Source organism: Cyclopterus lumpus, chromosome 12, assembly GCF_009769545.1.
Source record: "Cyclopterus lumpus isolate fCycLum1 chromosome 12, fCycLum1.pri, whole genome shotgun sequence".
Lineage (NCBI taxonomy): Eukaryota > Metazoa > Chordata > Actinopteri > Perciformes > Cyclopteridae > Cyclopterus > Cyclopterus lumpus.
The window spans coordinates 2255275-2270429 of record NC_046977.1 but is presented as its reverse complement, the minus strand read 5'-3'; the positions used below and the strand labels follow the sequence as shown (position 1 = coordinate 2270429).

Sequence of the window (15155 nt, the reverse complement as noted above, 5' to 3'; positions counted from 1 at the left end):
TGCAAACAACAGGTACGTTTTTAAAACAATATTATGATTTATGTCACCGTGTACACCGCGGTGACGTCATCTGGTTCATTTCCTGTCATGTTTGGTAAATTCGTCTTTTTGAGGAACATTTGGAGAATTTTAGACAAACGCACAAACGTGAATCACACACATATTTATAATATGGTAAACGTGTGAATCACACACATATTTATAATATGGTAAACGTGTGAATCACACACATATTTATAATATGGTAAACGTGTTGAGGCTCTGAGTTCTTTAATGAGGAGTCTCTACCTGAGTCGAGTCTTTCTGCTTTCAGCTTCACAGCATCAGCAAAACTCTGACGCCAGTGAAACGCCACCGAAAGAGAAGCATCGTGCGCAGTATCCTTAAAAAAAAGAAGTTTCATCTGCTCAAGGTTCATCCTCTGGGGACCTTGAATGTCTGCAGGAAGTTTCATGGCAATCCGTTGCAATGCAATCAAGATATTTCTCTCTGAGCCATAAATATGAATCAAATTGTTGAAATAGAAGTAAAGTCATAGGATGAATACATTAATTAAGGTTCATCCTCTGGGAACCTTGAATGTATGTAGGAAACTTCTGGCATGCTGTTTGAAAATAATAAAAATATGTCTCTCCTGAACCACAAATATGAATCTAATGGTTGAACTAGAAGTAAGTCACAGGATGAATACATTAATTAAGGTTCATCCTCTGGGGACCTTGAATGTCTGCAGGAAGTTTCATGGCAATCCGTTGCAATGCAATCAAGATATTTCTCTCTGAGCCACAAATATGAATCTCCTGGTGGAACTTGAAGGAAAAGTCAGAGGATCACCAAAGTAATTAAGGTTCATCCTCTGGGAACCACGAACGTCTGCAGGAAGTTTCATGGCAATCCGTTGGAAAGTAAACACGATATTTTCCCTCTGAACTAAGGGGAAGGTCAGAGCATCGCCAACATCAGTGGGATTCATCCTCTGGAGGACATGAATGTCTGTACGAGCTTTCAAGGCAATCCGTCCATATGTGGAGGTTTTTAAAATCCAAACGTTTCTTCTTTATAGACGCGGTAATGTGTTCAAAATGAGAGTTTTGTGCGTCCGTGTTTTTTCCTTGACCGCTGTGACGTCATCATCGTGGGAACGCACAAGGAGGGCGGAGCCTCCACCTTCTGGTCCTACGCCCTCAACCTGCCTCTGTCCAGCAGCTCCATCACCAGCTGGAAGTTCTGCTACCTGCTGCACAAAGTGCTGCGGGACGGACACCGGAACGTGAGTCTTTGAGTCTTTGAGTCTTTGAGTCTTTGACTCTGGACGTCTTCTCCGCGTTTAACCTCCTCTTCCTCTCCTCTCGGTTCCACCCGCAGACCGTCAGAGATTCTCACCGATACTGCAGGAACGTTAAAGACATGGGCGTTCTCTGGGTGAGTGCTCCGTAGCAACCGATCCAACACTGTAAACGAATAAACAACGCTCCGCGAACACGAGTAAACAACAATATGTGTAAAGTATCAGCAGTAAAATGTTTAACACCAAAGAGACACTTTTAACTACTTTACACAGATAGTTTGGTCCCAGTGGTTCCCAACCTGAGGGCCGGGCCCCTCCGATAGGTCACCAGATAATCCTGAGGGGTCATGAGATGAAGCAAACTAAGTTATGCTAACATTTTAGCTTTATTTTTTTGTGAAATATTGGATAATTCTTCCAGTTTTGTCCATTTAAATCCATGTGAGAACTTTTGGTGTAAATGTTTCTTTACAACAAGACAAAAAGGTTGAAAAACAACCGGCACTAATTATAATGATATATAATATGTGAAAGCTTGAATGCTAGCCTTATTAAATAAGTGTCTTCATTTCCAGCTCTTTTAAATAATGTGGGAGGATTTTATTTAATATACATTTGCAGGGAAACCTGCACGACCGATACGGACACATCGTCGCCTTGTCCGCCAAGTTCCTCGTCCTCAAAATGGAATTCCACGCAAAGGTAACAACATGAATATTCATATTTGTTTACGGTTCATACAAACGATATGTGACGAACCCGGAATGACGATCATAACAATAAATCCGCAGCACAAGATGATCCCAGGCAACCTGGAGACCGCCGACGAGACTCTGGACAAGGAAACGGGAAACGGCGTGACCGAGTTGTAGGTTTTCTACCGGCGGCGACCGCGCTCATTGCTTCTCGTTAAAGATGCTCCATGAATGTGGTTTCAATGTGTTGCAGGTTGGACATGACGCAGGAACTCATGGATTACTGGGACGCCGGGCTGAAGATGGAGGACACGGGTGGGTAAAGGTGTACTCTTTAAAAAAAAAAAAAAAGATGAATAATCTCTTCTAACGGCTGGAGGAAAGAGTGCGTTTGTCGGGGACTATTTTCTGCGTCGGATGAATCCACATTTGGTGCTTTGGTGTTTTTTAATGGCGCTCCGCGGCTCAGAGGAAGAACAGATGTCAGGCTTTGATGAACTCAGCCGCCGGACTCTTTAACTTTGTCCTTGATTGTGTGTGTGTTTTTTTAATCTTGTTTTTCTTGCGTGAAGTTCTGCGTCAGCTGGACGCCAACGGAGCCAAAGCGACGACCGCCGCCGGCCTGTGCCGCCTGACCCCTCTGATCCCGCTCATCCTGGACTGCAGCTTCCTCTACCACTTCTCCGTGCTGCTGATGTTCAAGCTGCACGGCCGTGAGTCGCGCAGAAATCTGTCTTTTCACGTTCAAAACGAGAGAGATTTCATTTAATTGTGCCTTTTTTAATTGATGACGATCTAATTGTTGTTAGTTATTATTGTGTTTACTATGATTCTGTCATTTATTCCATTACATATTTTAGCATCTACTGCCTTTTTATTGTCTATTTGCCCTTGTTTGCATATTTTCTAAGAAAATCAGTTAAAGCTACATCTTTTATATAAAAAGCGCTCTATAAATAAAATCATTATTATTTTATATATATATATATTTTATTATTTTTTTATTGTATTTTAAAATATATTATTATTGTATTTATTTATTATTTATTTAGTATATGTTGCATATTTTTAGCTACATCTTTTATATAAAAAGCGCTCTATAAATAAAAACATATTATTTTGTATATATATATATATATATTATTTATTTATTTTTATTATTATTATTTTTTATTTATTATTATTATTTAATTTATAATTGTTTTATTTATTTAGTATGTGTTGCTCATTTGTCTATATGTTTGATAAATCATGATGAACATATCCTCCAGGCCTTGCTCCGGATGTTCTTCTTGGACACCGAGAGCGGTTCCGTGACCTGTTCACCAGGTGTGTCGTCGGTACTTCCTCGAGGCGTAAACACACTTTCATCCGCGTTGTTGGTTCTGTTGGTTCTGTTGGTTCTGTTGCTGACGGCCTCGGTTCCTTTTCTTCAGCCTCGCTCAGTTCTTCGACCGAGCCAGAGAAATGGAGTTCTTTAAAAGTATCATCCAGATCCCAGATCTCCCCGATGTGAGTGTCCTCAATGTTTCCACATTTGATTTGAGTGTTTTTATCATCATCAGCGGGGAGAAAAATACTCATTTACTTGAGTACTACGTAGAATACTAGTAATATTACTAGTAAATATACAGAAAATATGACTTCAGTAAAAGTATTTAATCGGGAACATCTTCTAAAAGTAAATGTAAAAGCAGGATTTTACTGTTGTAAAGTGGATTAATCTGCTGTTTATTTTATTCATTAAATGATTTATTGTGTGGTTTGTAAAAATAGTGAGAAATGGCGTCACAATTAAAGCCCAAAGTGATTAATTTGGGTGAAAATTAGCAGATCTTCACATTTTAGAAGCTGGAACCATGAAATGTTTTTGCAATTTTGCTTAAAAATGACTGAAACCATTAAAAAAAAAAAAAAAAAAAAATGTAGAAGCCCTTCATGTTTTCTGTTTGTAAATCGTAAAGTAACATAAGCTTTAAAATGCATATAGTGGAGTAAAACACATATAAACTCCGAGGTATGAAGTGGTATTAAAGTACCTCAAATCTTATAAAAGACATTTAAACTTATATTATTTTGTTTGCGGCGCAGGCTCCTCCCAACTTCCTCCGCGCCGCTGCTTTGGGTGAATACAAGAAGCCGGTGGTGCTGATGGCCAACGAGGGGCGGCACACCGAAGAGGAGGTGGAGACGCACCCGGAGGTAAGGGAAGCGTCTCCGATGCCGCAGGTCCAACAAAACATGAATAAATATGAATTTAATATGAATTTAATGTTCAGTTGTTTTTCTCGTTTCAAGACTAACGCTTGTGTGTTGAGCAGTATTATCTTCTTTTGTTTTTTGTCATTTTAATTTGTAATGTTTATGATTTTTTTATAATTTAAATGTTTTAATTTATAACTTATAATTTTAATTTACAATTTATTTTTAACTTTTATATTTATATATATTTTTTATTATTTATTTTCTATAATCTTTTTTTTTTTATTGAACTTTTATATTTATATATATTTTTTTATTATTATTTATTTTTCTATAACTTTTTCTATTATATATATATTTTTTTTTTTTTATTGAACTTTTATATTTATATATATTTTGTATTATTTATTTTTCTATATCTTTTTCTATTATATATATATATATTAGTATTATTATTTAAAAACATATTTTAAATACATTTTTATTTTTTTGTTTCTTTTATTTATTTATTTATTATTTATTATTTATTATTTATTATTTATTATTTATTATTTAACAGTACTATCTGCTCAACCAAATGGGGTCACCTGACGCGTCGGTGGAGCAGCGGGGGACCGAGAACCAGAGTCTGAAGAGGGAGCTGGAGGTGCTCAGGCCGGAGCTGCAGCTCCTCAAGGCCGAGGTAAGCTGGGGGGGGGCAGGTAAACTGAGGGGGACACGGGGGGGGGGGGCAGGTAAAATGAGGGGGACACGGGGGGGCCCAGGTAAGCTGAGGGGGAGACGGGGGGGGGCAGGTAAGCTGAGGGGGACACGGGGGGACACGGGGGGACACGGGGGGCCCAGGTAAGCTGAGGGGGACACGGGGGGCCCAGGTAAGCTGAGGGGGACACGGGGGGCCCAGGTAAGCTGAGGGGGACAGGGGGGGCCCAGGTAAGCTGAGGGGGACAGGGGGGGCCCAGGTAAGCTGAGGGGGACACGGGGCGTCTCGGACGTGACGACCACCTGTTCTTCCCTCCAGGCCCAGAGGTGCGTCACCGAGTTGAGGGCTCAGGTGGATCACCTGGAGGCCGAGGTCGAGGAGCAGCGCGGCCACAAGCAGGTGGCCATGCTGGAGAAGGAACACCTGCGGACGGAGGTGGAAGCTCTGCGCAGCGCCAACGCCGCCAACGCCGGGGCTCAGATCGGCTTCAGGGAGGCGGACCGTGAGTTACCGGAGATTTATTATTCACATAATAAAACATAATAAAAAAGCATATTATAACATTTTACAAGCTGTAAATATGAAATGTTGTTGCAGTTTTGCCTAAATTATTATAAAAGAACAGTTGACAAAATGTTGCATTTGATTGATTATTTACACAACAAAACATTCTATTTTAAAAGCTGTATGTAAAGTAAATTAAAATGAATAAATATCATATATACAATATATATATATATATATAATAATAAATGATTGTCGCTCTGCTCTTCGTCGTCGTCTTCACGCAGACCGCGCTCAGGAGGCGGAGCTTCGCTTCACTCAACTCAAAGAGCGCCACGCAGAGCTGATCACCAGCCACGCCAACCTGATGAAGACGGTCAGCCATCACTGTTATCGTTAACTTACACGCCACATGTTTATATAATACATTATATACATTATATACATCCAGTTACTTCAATTAAATCCTCTTCTATTAAGATCTATTATGTTTTGATATAAATGAAAGAAGTAATAAGAGTTAAATAAGAATATGTCTTGAAATGTACAGTCTATATTCAGTATTATTATGACAGAGTATTACACAGCTGTTTAATCGTCCAAGTTAAAATTATAATATTATAGTTAAAGGAAAAGTTTGACCTTTTTAGAGAGTTAAATAAGAGAATTGACACCACTGAAGCTGCAGCCGGTTAGCTTAGCTTAGCACAAAGACTGGAATCAAATGAAGCAGTTAGCCTGGCTCTGTGAAACCGTAAACTTGTAATTTTACACTTTTCTTTCCACATATTAAATAAAGCATATAAAACATGTTAATCGGTGAGCTTGTGGTGCTGGTAGTTTTCCCCGTGAGACAGAGCCATGCTAGCTGTCTTTATGCTATGCTAAGCTAAGCAGCTCTTGGCAGTAGCTTCATATCTACAGACACGTGCGTGGTATCAATCCTCTCGTCCAACGCTCAGCAATACAAACGCGTTCATCTCAAAATGTCCAACTGTTGTATCATTTAAAGCCTGTTTGTTTGTTTGTTTGTTTGTTTGTTTGTTTGTTTGTTTGTTTGTTTGTGTGTTTGTGCAGAACGCAGAAACAGGGAAGCGGCTCTCGGGTGCAAAACAAGGTCAAGACGACTGGCTGAGAAACAAACAGCAGCTGGAGAACGAGCTGGAAAATGTCCGCCAGGAGAGAAGAAACGCGGTGAGGAGCCGGTGAAAAGTCCTCCCGGCGTCGCCTTTGTTGTTGTTGTTGTTGTCATGGAGTATTGATTTATTGATTAGGGCTCTCCTCTCCCGATCAGGTGGATCAGCAGCAGCAGGAGCTCCAGCGCCTGAACAAAGAACTGCTGGAGCAAAGGGCCGAGTCGGCTCACCTTCGCAGCGCTCTGGACAACAAAGTGATGGTGAGGCAGCAACAACAACAACAACAACAACAACAACAACTTGTATTCACAGCTCAGGATCAGTGATGGAAACCAGGAAGAAGAGCTTCACTCGGAAGAGCTGCTCTGCTTCTTTATTATTTAGCCACGAATATTCAAAATGTGGCACACATATCGTTTATTTATTATTAATCAGATCGTTACGGTTTAAAATCAGGATTTGGACATTTTTTAGATGGATTTTATTCCAGGCAGTTGCTTGGGTTTAATTAACTATAATTTATATATATATATATATATATATATATATATATATATATATATATATATATATATATATTTTTTTTTTTTTTTTTTTTGGGGGAGGAGGATCATCGTCATTGTGCCCGTTAACTTTAATGAACTTGACATAAGACTCTATCACAACTTCTATGTTGCATTGCACATATCTCTGGAAATAATTGTGTAACATGTGTTGTTGGTTCAGTTTATCCTGTTAATTAAAGTAAAATGTGAATAATTATTACTCCCCGTGTCCCGCGTCCTCAGGAGGGCTCTCAGGCGAGCGGCCGCCTGGCGGCGCTGCAGGCGGAGCGCGACGCGCTGCTGCGCTCGGCCAGAGGGGGCGACGCGGAGCTGTCCTCCCTGAGGCTGCAGGCCCAGCAGGCCCAGCAGCACCGGGGCTCCCTGGACCAGGAGAGGGACCGGCTCCTCCAGGAGCTGGAGGCTCTGAGAGCCCAGCTGCAGCAGCAGGTACGCCACCTGGTGACCTGGAGGAATGTCACCGACGTTTATGAAACATACGCAAGGCCTATTGTAATAATAATAATGCTCCAAAATGTTGGAAACTTGCATAGTTTTAAGTCAAGAACATTCACATTTTCTTGGGGAGTGAATTCTAAACCCGATATATTAGATTAGATTTTACTTTATTTTACTTTATTCATCCCCAGCAGCAAAACATTTACAAATATACAATAAAATAAAATAAAATATAATAGCAGGGCATGTTACATTTAGGAATTTAAATAATAAAGGAAATGAAAATTGAAAAAATAAAAATGAAAGTGTGTACAAGTGCAAAGTGAAAAGTATTAATTTATTTTATTTACTGTGTACATTTAGACAGTAAATTAGTACCGGCACTGATTTAAAATCTTATTTCTATTTTAATATCCTGTTTTATGTCTTATGCAAAGTGTTTGCCTGTACGAATTAAAACACTATTTCCTCTCCGAAAGCTGCTCATCAACGCGGAGCAGAAGCTGGAGATCGACCGGCTGAGGCGAGAGCTGGACGCCACCCGGGCGGAGCTGCACCGCGCGGCCGGCGCCCTGCAGAGCCAAGAGCTGGTGGGACACGGTTTGGAGGAGCTTTAGACCGGAGGGGGGGGGGGAGCACCCACTAACTGGTGTTTGTGATCCTCAGAGCGGCACCCAGCTGAGCAGCTCTCTAGCCGGGCTGCAGGCCGAGAGGGAGGCGCTGCTGCGCTCCGCGAGGGACCAGGAGGCGGAGCTTAACTCCCTCAGGCAGCAAGCGCAGCTCCACCAGAGCTCCCTGGAGGAGGAGAGGCAGAGGAGCAGCCTGGAGCTGGGAAGCCTCCACACCCAGCTGCAGCAACAGGTGCTGCACACACACACACAACACATGCACACACACACACACAACACATGCACACACACACACACAACACATGCACACACACACACGCACACAACACATGCACACACACACACGCACACAACACATGCACACACACACACGCACACACAACACATGCACACACACACACACAACACATGCACACACACACACACACACACACACAACACATGCACACACACACACACACAACACATGCACACACACACACACAACACATGCACACACACACACACAACACATGCACACACACACACACACACACACAACACATGCACACACACACACGCACACACAACACATGCACACACACACACAACACATGCACACACACACACACACAACACATGCACACACACACACGCACACAACACATGCACACACACACACACGCACACACAACACATGCACACACACACACAACACATGCACACACACACACACACACAACACATGCACACACACAACACATGCACACACACACACACACAACACATGCACACACGCACGCACACACACACACATAACGCACCTTACGACCTGCACAGAGAAGCTGTGGTGAGTATCAGCGTGGTTAGTTACTGTGTCTGTCTGTGTGTGTGTGTGTGTGTGTGTGTGTGTGTGTGTGTGTGTGTGTGTGTCCTCAGGCCTGCCGTGGAGAAGAGCTTTCCCAGAAGCTGAAGGAGGAGCAGTTCTGCCTGCTGCAGTGTGCGGTGGTGGAGGCCGAGGGCATCATACTGGACGCTGTGGCCAAACTGGACGACCCCGTGCACGTCCTCTGCACCAGCTCACCGGGTACACACACACACACACACACACACAGTATCCAGAGAAAACACATTTCATAAATGCTTCATAGAGGTCAAAGTTCTTCCATCCAGTTCCTCTTCTGGGGTTTCAGATTATTTGGTGAATCGAGCTGAAATCACTCTGAGCGCCATCGACAAGATGCAGCAGAGCCACGTGGTGTACCTGGGGAACACGGACGGTGAGGCGGTGGTCAGATATAAGTACTGCACGTCCCTCTGAGGAGCCGTACAGTAACAACCTCTTACTGTACGACACCTCACTTGTTCTTAGATGCCAGCGGTCTGTTGAGGGCCGTCACTCAGTTCTCTCATCTCACCGCCGACACCATCGTGAACGGATCGGCGGCGTCTCACTCGGCGCCCACGGACCAGGCCGACCGTGAGCTCTGAAACACGCATAATATAATAATAATGATAAATAAAAAACATATAAATGTGAAGTGAACACGCAGTGCACCCGTTTCTCCTCCTCCAGGTTTGACGGACAGCTGTCGTGATTGTGCGAATCACTGCCTCCAGTACCTGAAGGATCTGAAGCTTCAGGCCACTTTACCGAGAGCAGATCCCTCCGCCGTGCGCTTCACCGTCCAGCGCATCCTCGCTCTGGGACAGGTGAGACACAAAGTAGCCCCGAAAGTATTTAGAATTGAGCTTTATTTGTATTTAATTGAGTATTATATATTACCTTTTTAATTTGGCCTTTAATTGAGCCTTTGGCCTTAATCTGCAAGTTTTACGTGTACTTTAACTTTGTGGTTCTTATATATACATATATATATATACATATATATATATATGTATATATATATCGATGTGTGTGCAATATCCCCATATAACTGTCCCCTTCCCCCACAGCACTAGCCTACAATTTACTACTACGGATGTACTACTTAGCTACTTAGCATCTCCTTTCCTTTCTTATGTTTATTTTTGATAACCTGTTCCTGTACTTAATACTGTTAATACTGTAAATACTAAATACTGCATACACTTTACCACTATGTACAGTGTCTTTTTCATATTTCTATTATTATTATAGTGTGTTTGTTTTGTACCTCTGTTGACTCGGAGAACCCTGCAAAAATAATTCCGATGTGTCTGGACTGCTGGTCTAGGCACAGATGGCAAATAAAAAAACCTTGAACCTTGAACCTTGAACCTTGAACCTTGAACCTTGAACCTTGTGTACTTCAACTTTGCGGTTCCGTCTCAGGATCTGCGTCCGAAAGGACGGGACGTTCTCAAAGAGGAGCTCGGCGCCATGGTGGACAAGGAGATGATCGCCACGGCGACGGCCATCGAAGAGGCGGTGCTGCGAATGGACGTGAGGACACGCCGTACACCCACACACACACCCCCACACACACACACACACACACACACACCCACACACACACACACACGTACACACACACACACACACACACACACACACACACACACACACCCACACACACACACACACACACACACACACACACACACACACACACACACACACACACACACACACACACACACGCACACACACACGCACACACTGATGCTTCCCGTTTTAAATGTCCGTTTCCCAGGAGATTCTGAATCAGACGAGGAGAGAAACTTCTGGCGTCCAGCTGGAGGTCAACCAGAGGTGAGACGAGTGCTCCGTAAAAAATAGTTTATTTGAGCTTCTCTGCGTCTTTTCACTCACCTGCAACCTGTGTGATGTTCTCCTTCCATCTCAGCATCCTGGGATCCTGTTCGGACCTGATGAAGGTCAGAACTCTGCCTCCTTAAAAAACTTCTGTGGTTGTTTTATTTCATTTGTATACATTTTTTTTTTTAACTCCTGTGTTTCTTCTTCTGTGGTTCTTTTCCTCTGCAGGCCGTTCACATGCTGGTGACGGCGTCCACCGACCTGCAGAAAGACATCGTGGAAGGAGGCAGGGTGAGTTTTAAATCTCCCTTTTTAGGAATCAAGAGCAACATTTAGATGTGAAAATCATTATTTATGAATGATTGGAGCACGAGAGCAAAGTGAAGTCCTGCTGTGGACGTGTTTTAAACACCCAGAGCAATCTATGTCCGTTTAAAGGAGCGCTAGAGTTAGAATATCTTATATATCATATTCTAAAAACAAGCCAACCAATCGATGCAGCTGCTGACTTCCTCCGTGGTGCGTTCACTGACACGCGTTTGCAATCGTTCTTTCTCCCAGGGAGCGGCGTCCGTCACGGACTTTTATGCCAAAAACTCTCGCTGGACCGAAGGCCTCATCTCCGCCTCCAAAGCCGTGGGCTGGGGCGCCACTCAGCTGCTGTGAGTACCCGGGCACACGTGGTCCCTGCACCGCATCAAAACCACATCACCAAGTTTTGCCCCCCCCCCCCTCTTTGCCCCCCAGAGACTCGGCCGACCGCGTTGTGGGCGAAGACGGAGCGTACGAGGAGCTCATCGCCTGTTCTCACGAGATCGCGGCGAGCACGGCTCATCTCGTCGCCGCCTCGAAGGTACGAAACGCTCTGCTGCTGGTTCGAGGAGCTCTGAATGGACCTGCTGGGCTCCTGCACCTCAAGGGCTGATGGGGAACCGGGTCCAGCGCAAATATCCACAAGTGGGAAAAGGGCTTGTGACGTTTTATGAGTTGTTACAAAAGAGACCTGGTCCTAAACCACTCAGACCTGGTCCTAAACCAGTCAGACCTGGTCCTAAACCACTCAGATCTGGTCCTAAACCACTCAGATCTGGTACTAAACCAGTCAGACCTGGTCCTAAACCACTCAGATCTGGTCCTAAACCACTCAGACCTGGTCCTAAACCACTCAGATCTGGTCCTAAACCACTCAGACCTGGTCCTAAACCACTCAGACCTGGTCCTAAACCACTCAGATCTGGTACTAAACCAGTCAGACCTGGTCCTAAACCACTCAGACCTGGTCCTAAACCACTCAGACCTGGTCCTAAACCACTCAGATCTGGTCCTAAACCACTCAGACCTGGTCCTAAACCACTCAGACCTGGTCTCTAATGGTGCCTCATTAAACATCTTTCAGGTGAAGGCCGACCGCGGCAACAAGAAGCTGCAGACCCTGAAGCAGGCCTCGCGTCACGTGAACGACATGGCGGCGCTGGTCGTCACCTCCACCAAACACGGGCAGCTGCAGATCTCCGACCAAGGTGAGGGGGGGTGAGGGGGGGTGGGGGGTCTCGTCAGTCCACGTCGGGGGGGGGGGGGGGCGGCAGCACGATTTAATGACGCGATGTCGTTCTCAGGTGCGATGGACTTCTCCGGCATGTCGCTGATCAAGCTGAAGACGGAGGAGATGGAAGCTCAGGTGAGGCGTTCGAGTCCCCGACGTTTAGCCCGTCGTTTACAGTGTTTTTACCAACAAGCTCCATTGACTGAAGTGATATTAAAGTAAAAAGGATCTGAACACCTCCTGACGACATTGTGGCCTCCGGACCTCTCAGGTGAAGGTGCTGCAGCTGGAGAGCCAGCTGGATCAGGGGCGCGTCCGACTGGGGGAGCTGAGGAAGAGGCACTACGAGCTGGACGCCTCCGGAGCCGGCAACGCAGCCGGGGACGCAGCCGGCGACGCAGCCGGCGACGCAGCCGGCAACGCAGCCGGCAACGCAGCCGGGGACGCAGATGCAGACGAGGACTTCCCTCCGCCGCCGCCGCCCACCTTGCTGGACTCCACGCCGGAGCCTCAGACCTTCTCACAGAACCCCCAGAGCTACCCGTCGACCAATCCCTTTGCACCGGCTCAGACCCAGTCTGACTACACCCCGACAAACACCTGCAGCCCGGCTCAAGTCTACACACCATCACCGGCCTTCACCCCGACCCAGACCCAGACCTTTACCCCGGCTCAAACCTTCACCCCGGCCCAGACCTTCACCCCGACCCAGACCTTTACCCCGGCTCAAGTCTACACACCATCACCGGCCTTCACCCCGACCCAGACCTTCACCCCGGCCCAGACCTTCACCCCGACCCAGACCATCACCCCGGCTCAAACCTTCACCCCGACCCAGACCATCACCCCGGCTCAAACCTTCACCCCGGCTCAAACCTTCACCCCGGCTCAAACCTTCACCCCGACCCAGACCTTTACTCCGGCTCAAGTCTACACACCATCACCGGCCTTCACCCCGACCCAGACGTACCTAAAACCTCAGACCTCCTCCCCCAGCCTCTCCCGGTCTCAGTCTCCGACACCGACCAGCGCCGAGACCGCCAAGCCGGCCTCGAGGAAACCCAACATCTTTACCAAATCTGGAAACTTGCTGAAGAACGCGGTGAGGGCTGAAACCTCTCGGCTGGAGAGCCGGATGTTCACCATCATACGCTGGAAGAGGAAGATTGTGAGAATGAATGTTTTCTTCTTTTCTTTATTGCAGTTCAGACGAGGTGACGCTGGAACCGGGGAACCTTGAAGAAGAAGAATCTGACATAAATATATACTTATATAACTTAATCACTCATCTGGCTCTGTAAATATGAAATATTTTAGGAGCTTAAAATGACACACTTATAGCTAAATGTGCAAATTGAAAACTATTTTTGTTATGTTTCTGATTACGAGTTGATTCATTAAAAATCCTAAAATAATCTGTTTCCTCTGAGTTCTGCTCTGCAAGGTTTGAAATATGTCGTCACATTATCCTCATAGTTTTATTTAGGAGAGGAAAAGTCCATATCAGGGCTCGTCTCTGTGGAGGAGACCCCCGATGTCCCTGCACCTCCTCATCTCTGTGGAGGAGACCCCCGATGTCCCTGCACCTCCTCTCTGTGGAGGAGACCCCCGATGTCCCTGCACCTCCTCTCTGTGGAGGAGACCCCCGATGTCCCTGCACCTCCTCATCTCTGTGGAGGAGACCCCCGATGTCCCTGCACCTCCTCTCTGTGGAGGAGACCCCCGATGTCCCTGCACCTCCTCATCTCTGTGGAGGAGACCCCCGATGTCCCTGCACCTCGTCTCTGTGGAGGAGACCCCCGATGTCCCTGCACCTCCTCTCAGTGGAGGAGACCCCCGATGTCCCTGCACCTCGTCTCTGTGGAGGAGACCCCCGATGTCCCTGCACCTCGTCTCTGTGGAGGAGACCCCCGATGTCCCTGCACCTCCTCTCTGTGGAGGAGACCCCCGATGTCCCTGCAGGGCGCCCCTGCACCTCCTCTCTGTGGAGGAGACCCCCGATGTCCCTGCACCTCCTCATCTCTGTGGAGGAGACCCCCGATGTCCCTGCACCTCGTCTCTGTGGAGGAGACCCCCGATGTCCCTGCACCTCCTCTCTGTGGAGGAGACCCCCGATGTCCCTGCACCTCCTCATCTCTGTGGAGGAGATCCCCGATGTCCCTGCACCTCCTCATCTCTGTGGAGGAGATCCCCGATGTCCCTGCACCTCCTCATCTCTGTGGAGGAGATCCCCGATGTCCCTGCACCTCGTCTCTGTGGAGGAGACCCCCGATGTCCCTGCACCTCCTCATCTCTGTGGAGGAGATCCCCGATGTCCCTGCACCTCATCTCTGTGGAGGAGATCCCCGATGTCCCTGCACCTCATCTCTGTGGAGGAGATCCCCGATGTCCCTGCACCTCATCTCTGTGGAGGAGACCCCCGATGTCCCTGCACCTCCTCTCTGTGGAGGAGACCCCCGATGTCCCTGCACCTCCTCTCTGTGGAGGAGATCCCCGATGTCCCTGCACCTCCTCCTCTCTGTGGAGGAGATCCCCGATGTCCCTGCACCTCCTCCTCTCTGTGGAGGAGACCCCCGATGTCTCATATGTCTAATCTGCTCCTCACACCGTCGATGATGATGATGATGATGACAAAGTGAGGGGAGGAGCTATGAGTTCAGGTGGATGTTTGCCGACCGCATTTGAAGAAATTCCCCTCGAGGCGTTCACGAGAACGGGGACACTGACATGAGGTCACC

At 46.5% G+C, this 15155-nt stretch overlaps 1 protein-coding gene across 1 annotated transcript; it reads left to right on the top strand.

Moving 5' to 3' along the window:
* Positions 1-791: 791 nt before the first annotated feature.
* Positions 792-13812, top strand: LOC117740682 (huntingtin-interacting protein 1-related protein-like). The gene is made up of 32 exons (XM_034547214.1): positions 792-821; positions 1088-1270; positions 1366-1422; positions 1910-1990; positions 2080-2156; positions 2237-2298; positions 2556-2696; positions 3255-3312; positions 3420-3495; positions 4075-4185; positions 4745-4867; positions 5204-5387; positions 5677-5765; positions 6467-6583; positions 6684-6785; positions 7314-7517; positions 8006-8116; positions 8193-8387; positions 9074-9221; positions 9328-9414; positions 9507-9614; positions 9711-9847; positions 10449-10559; positions 10810-10868; positions 10963-10993; positions 11103-11165; positions 11436-11536; positions 11622-11727; positions 12271-12394; positions 12491-12552; positions 12689-13519; positions 13622-13812. Exons 1-32 carry the CDS (start codon positions 792-794, stop codon positions 13655-13657), a joined length of 4005 nt encoding a protein of 1334 aa, XP_034403105.1. The 3' UTR covers positions 13658-13812.
* The last annotated feature ends 1343 nt before the right edge of the window (positions 13813-15155 follow it).

What these genes read in the sequence shown, in the direction of transcription:
- LOC117740682 (XM_034547214.1), top strand. Translation starts at nt 792, where the DNA reads ATGAATCTCCTGGTGGAACTTGAAGGAAAA. An exon ending in GCCCACGGACCAGGCCGACC is followed by an intron (nt 9,615 to 9,710) that starts GTGAGCTCTGAA and finishes CTCCTCCTCCAG; the next exon opens with GTTTGACGGACAGCTGTCGT. An exon ending in CAGCTGGAGGTCAACCAGAG is followed by an intron (nt 10,869 to 10,962) that starts GTGAGACGAGTG and finishes CTTCCATCTCAG; the next exon opens with CATCCTGGGATCCTGTTCGG.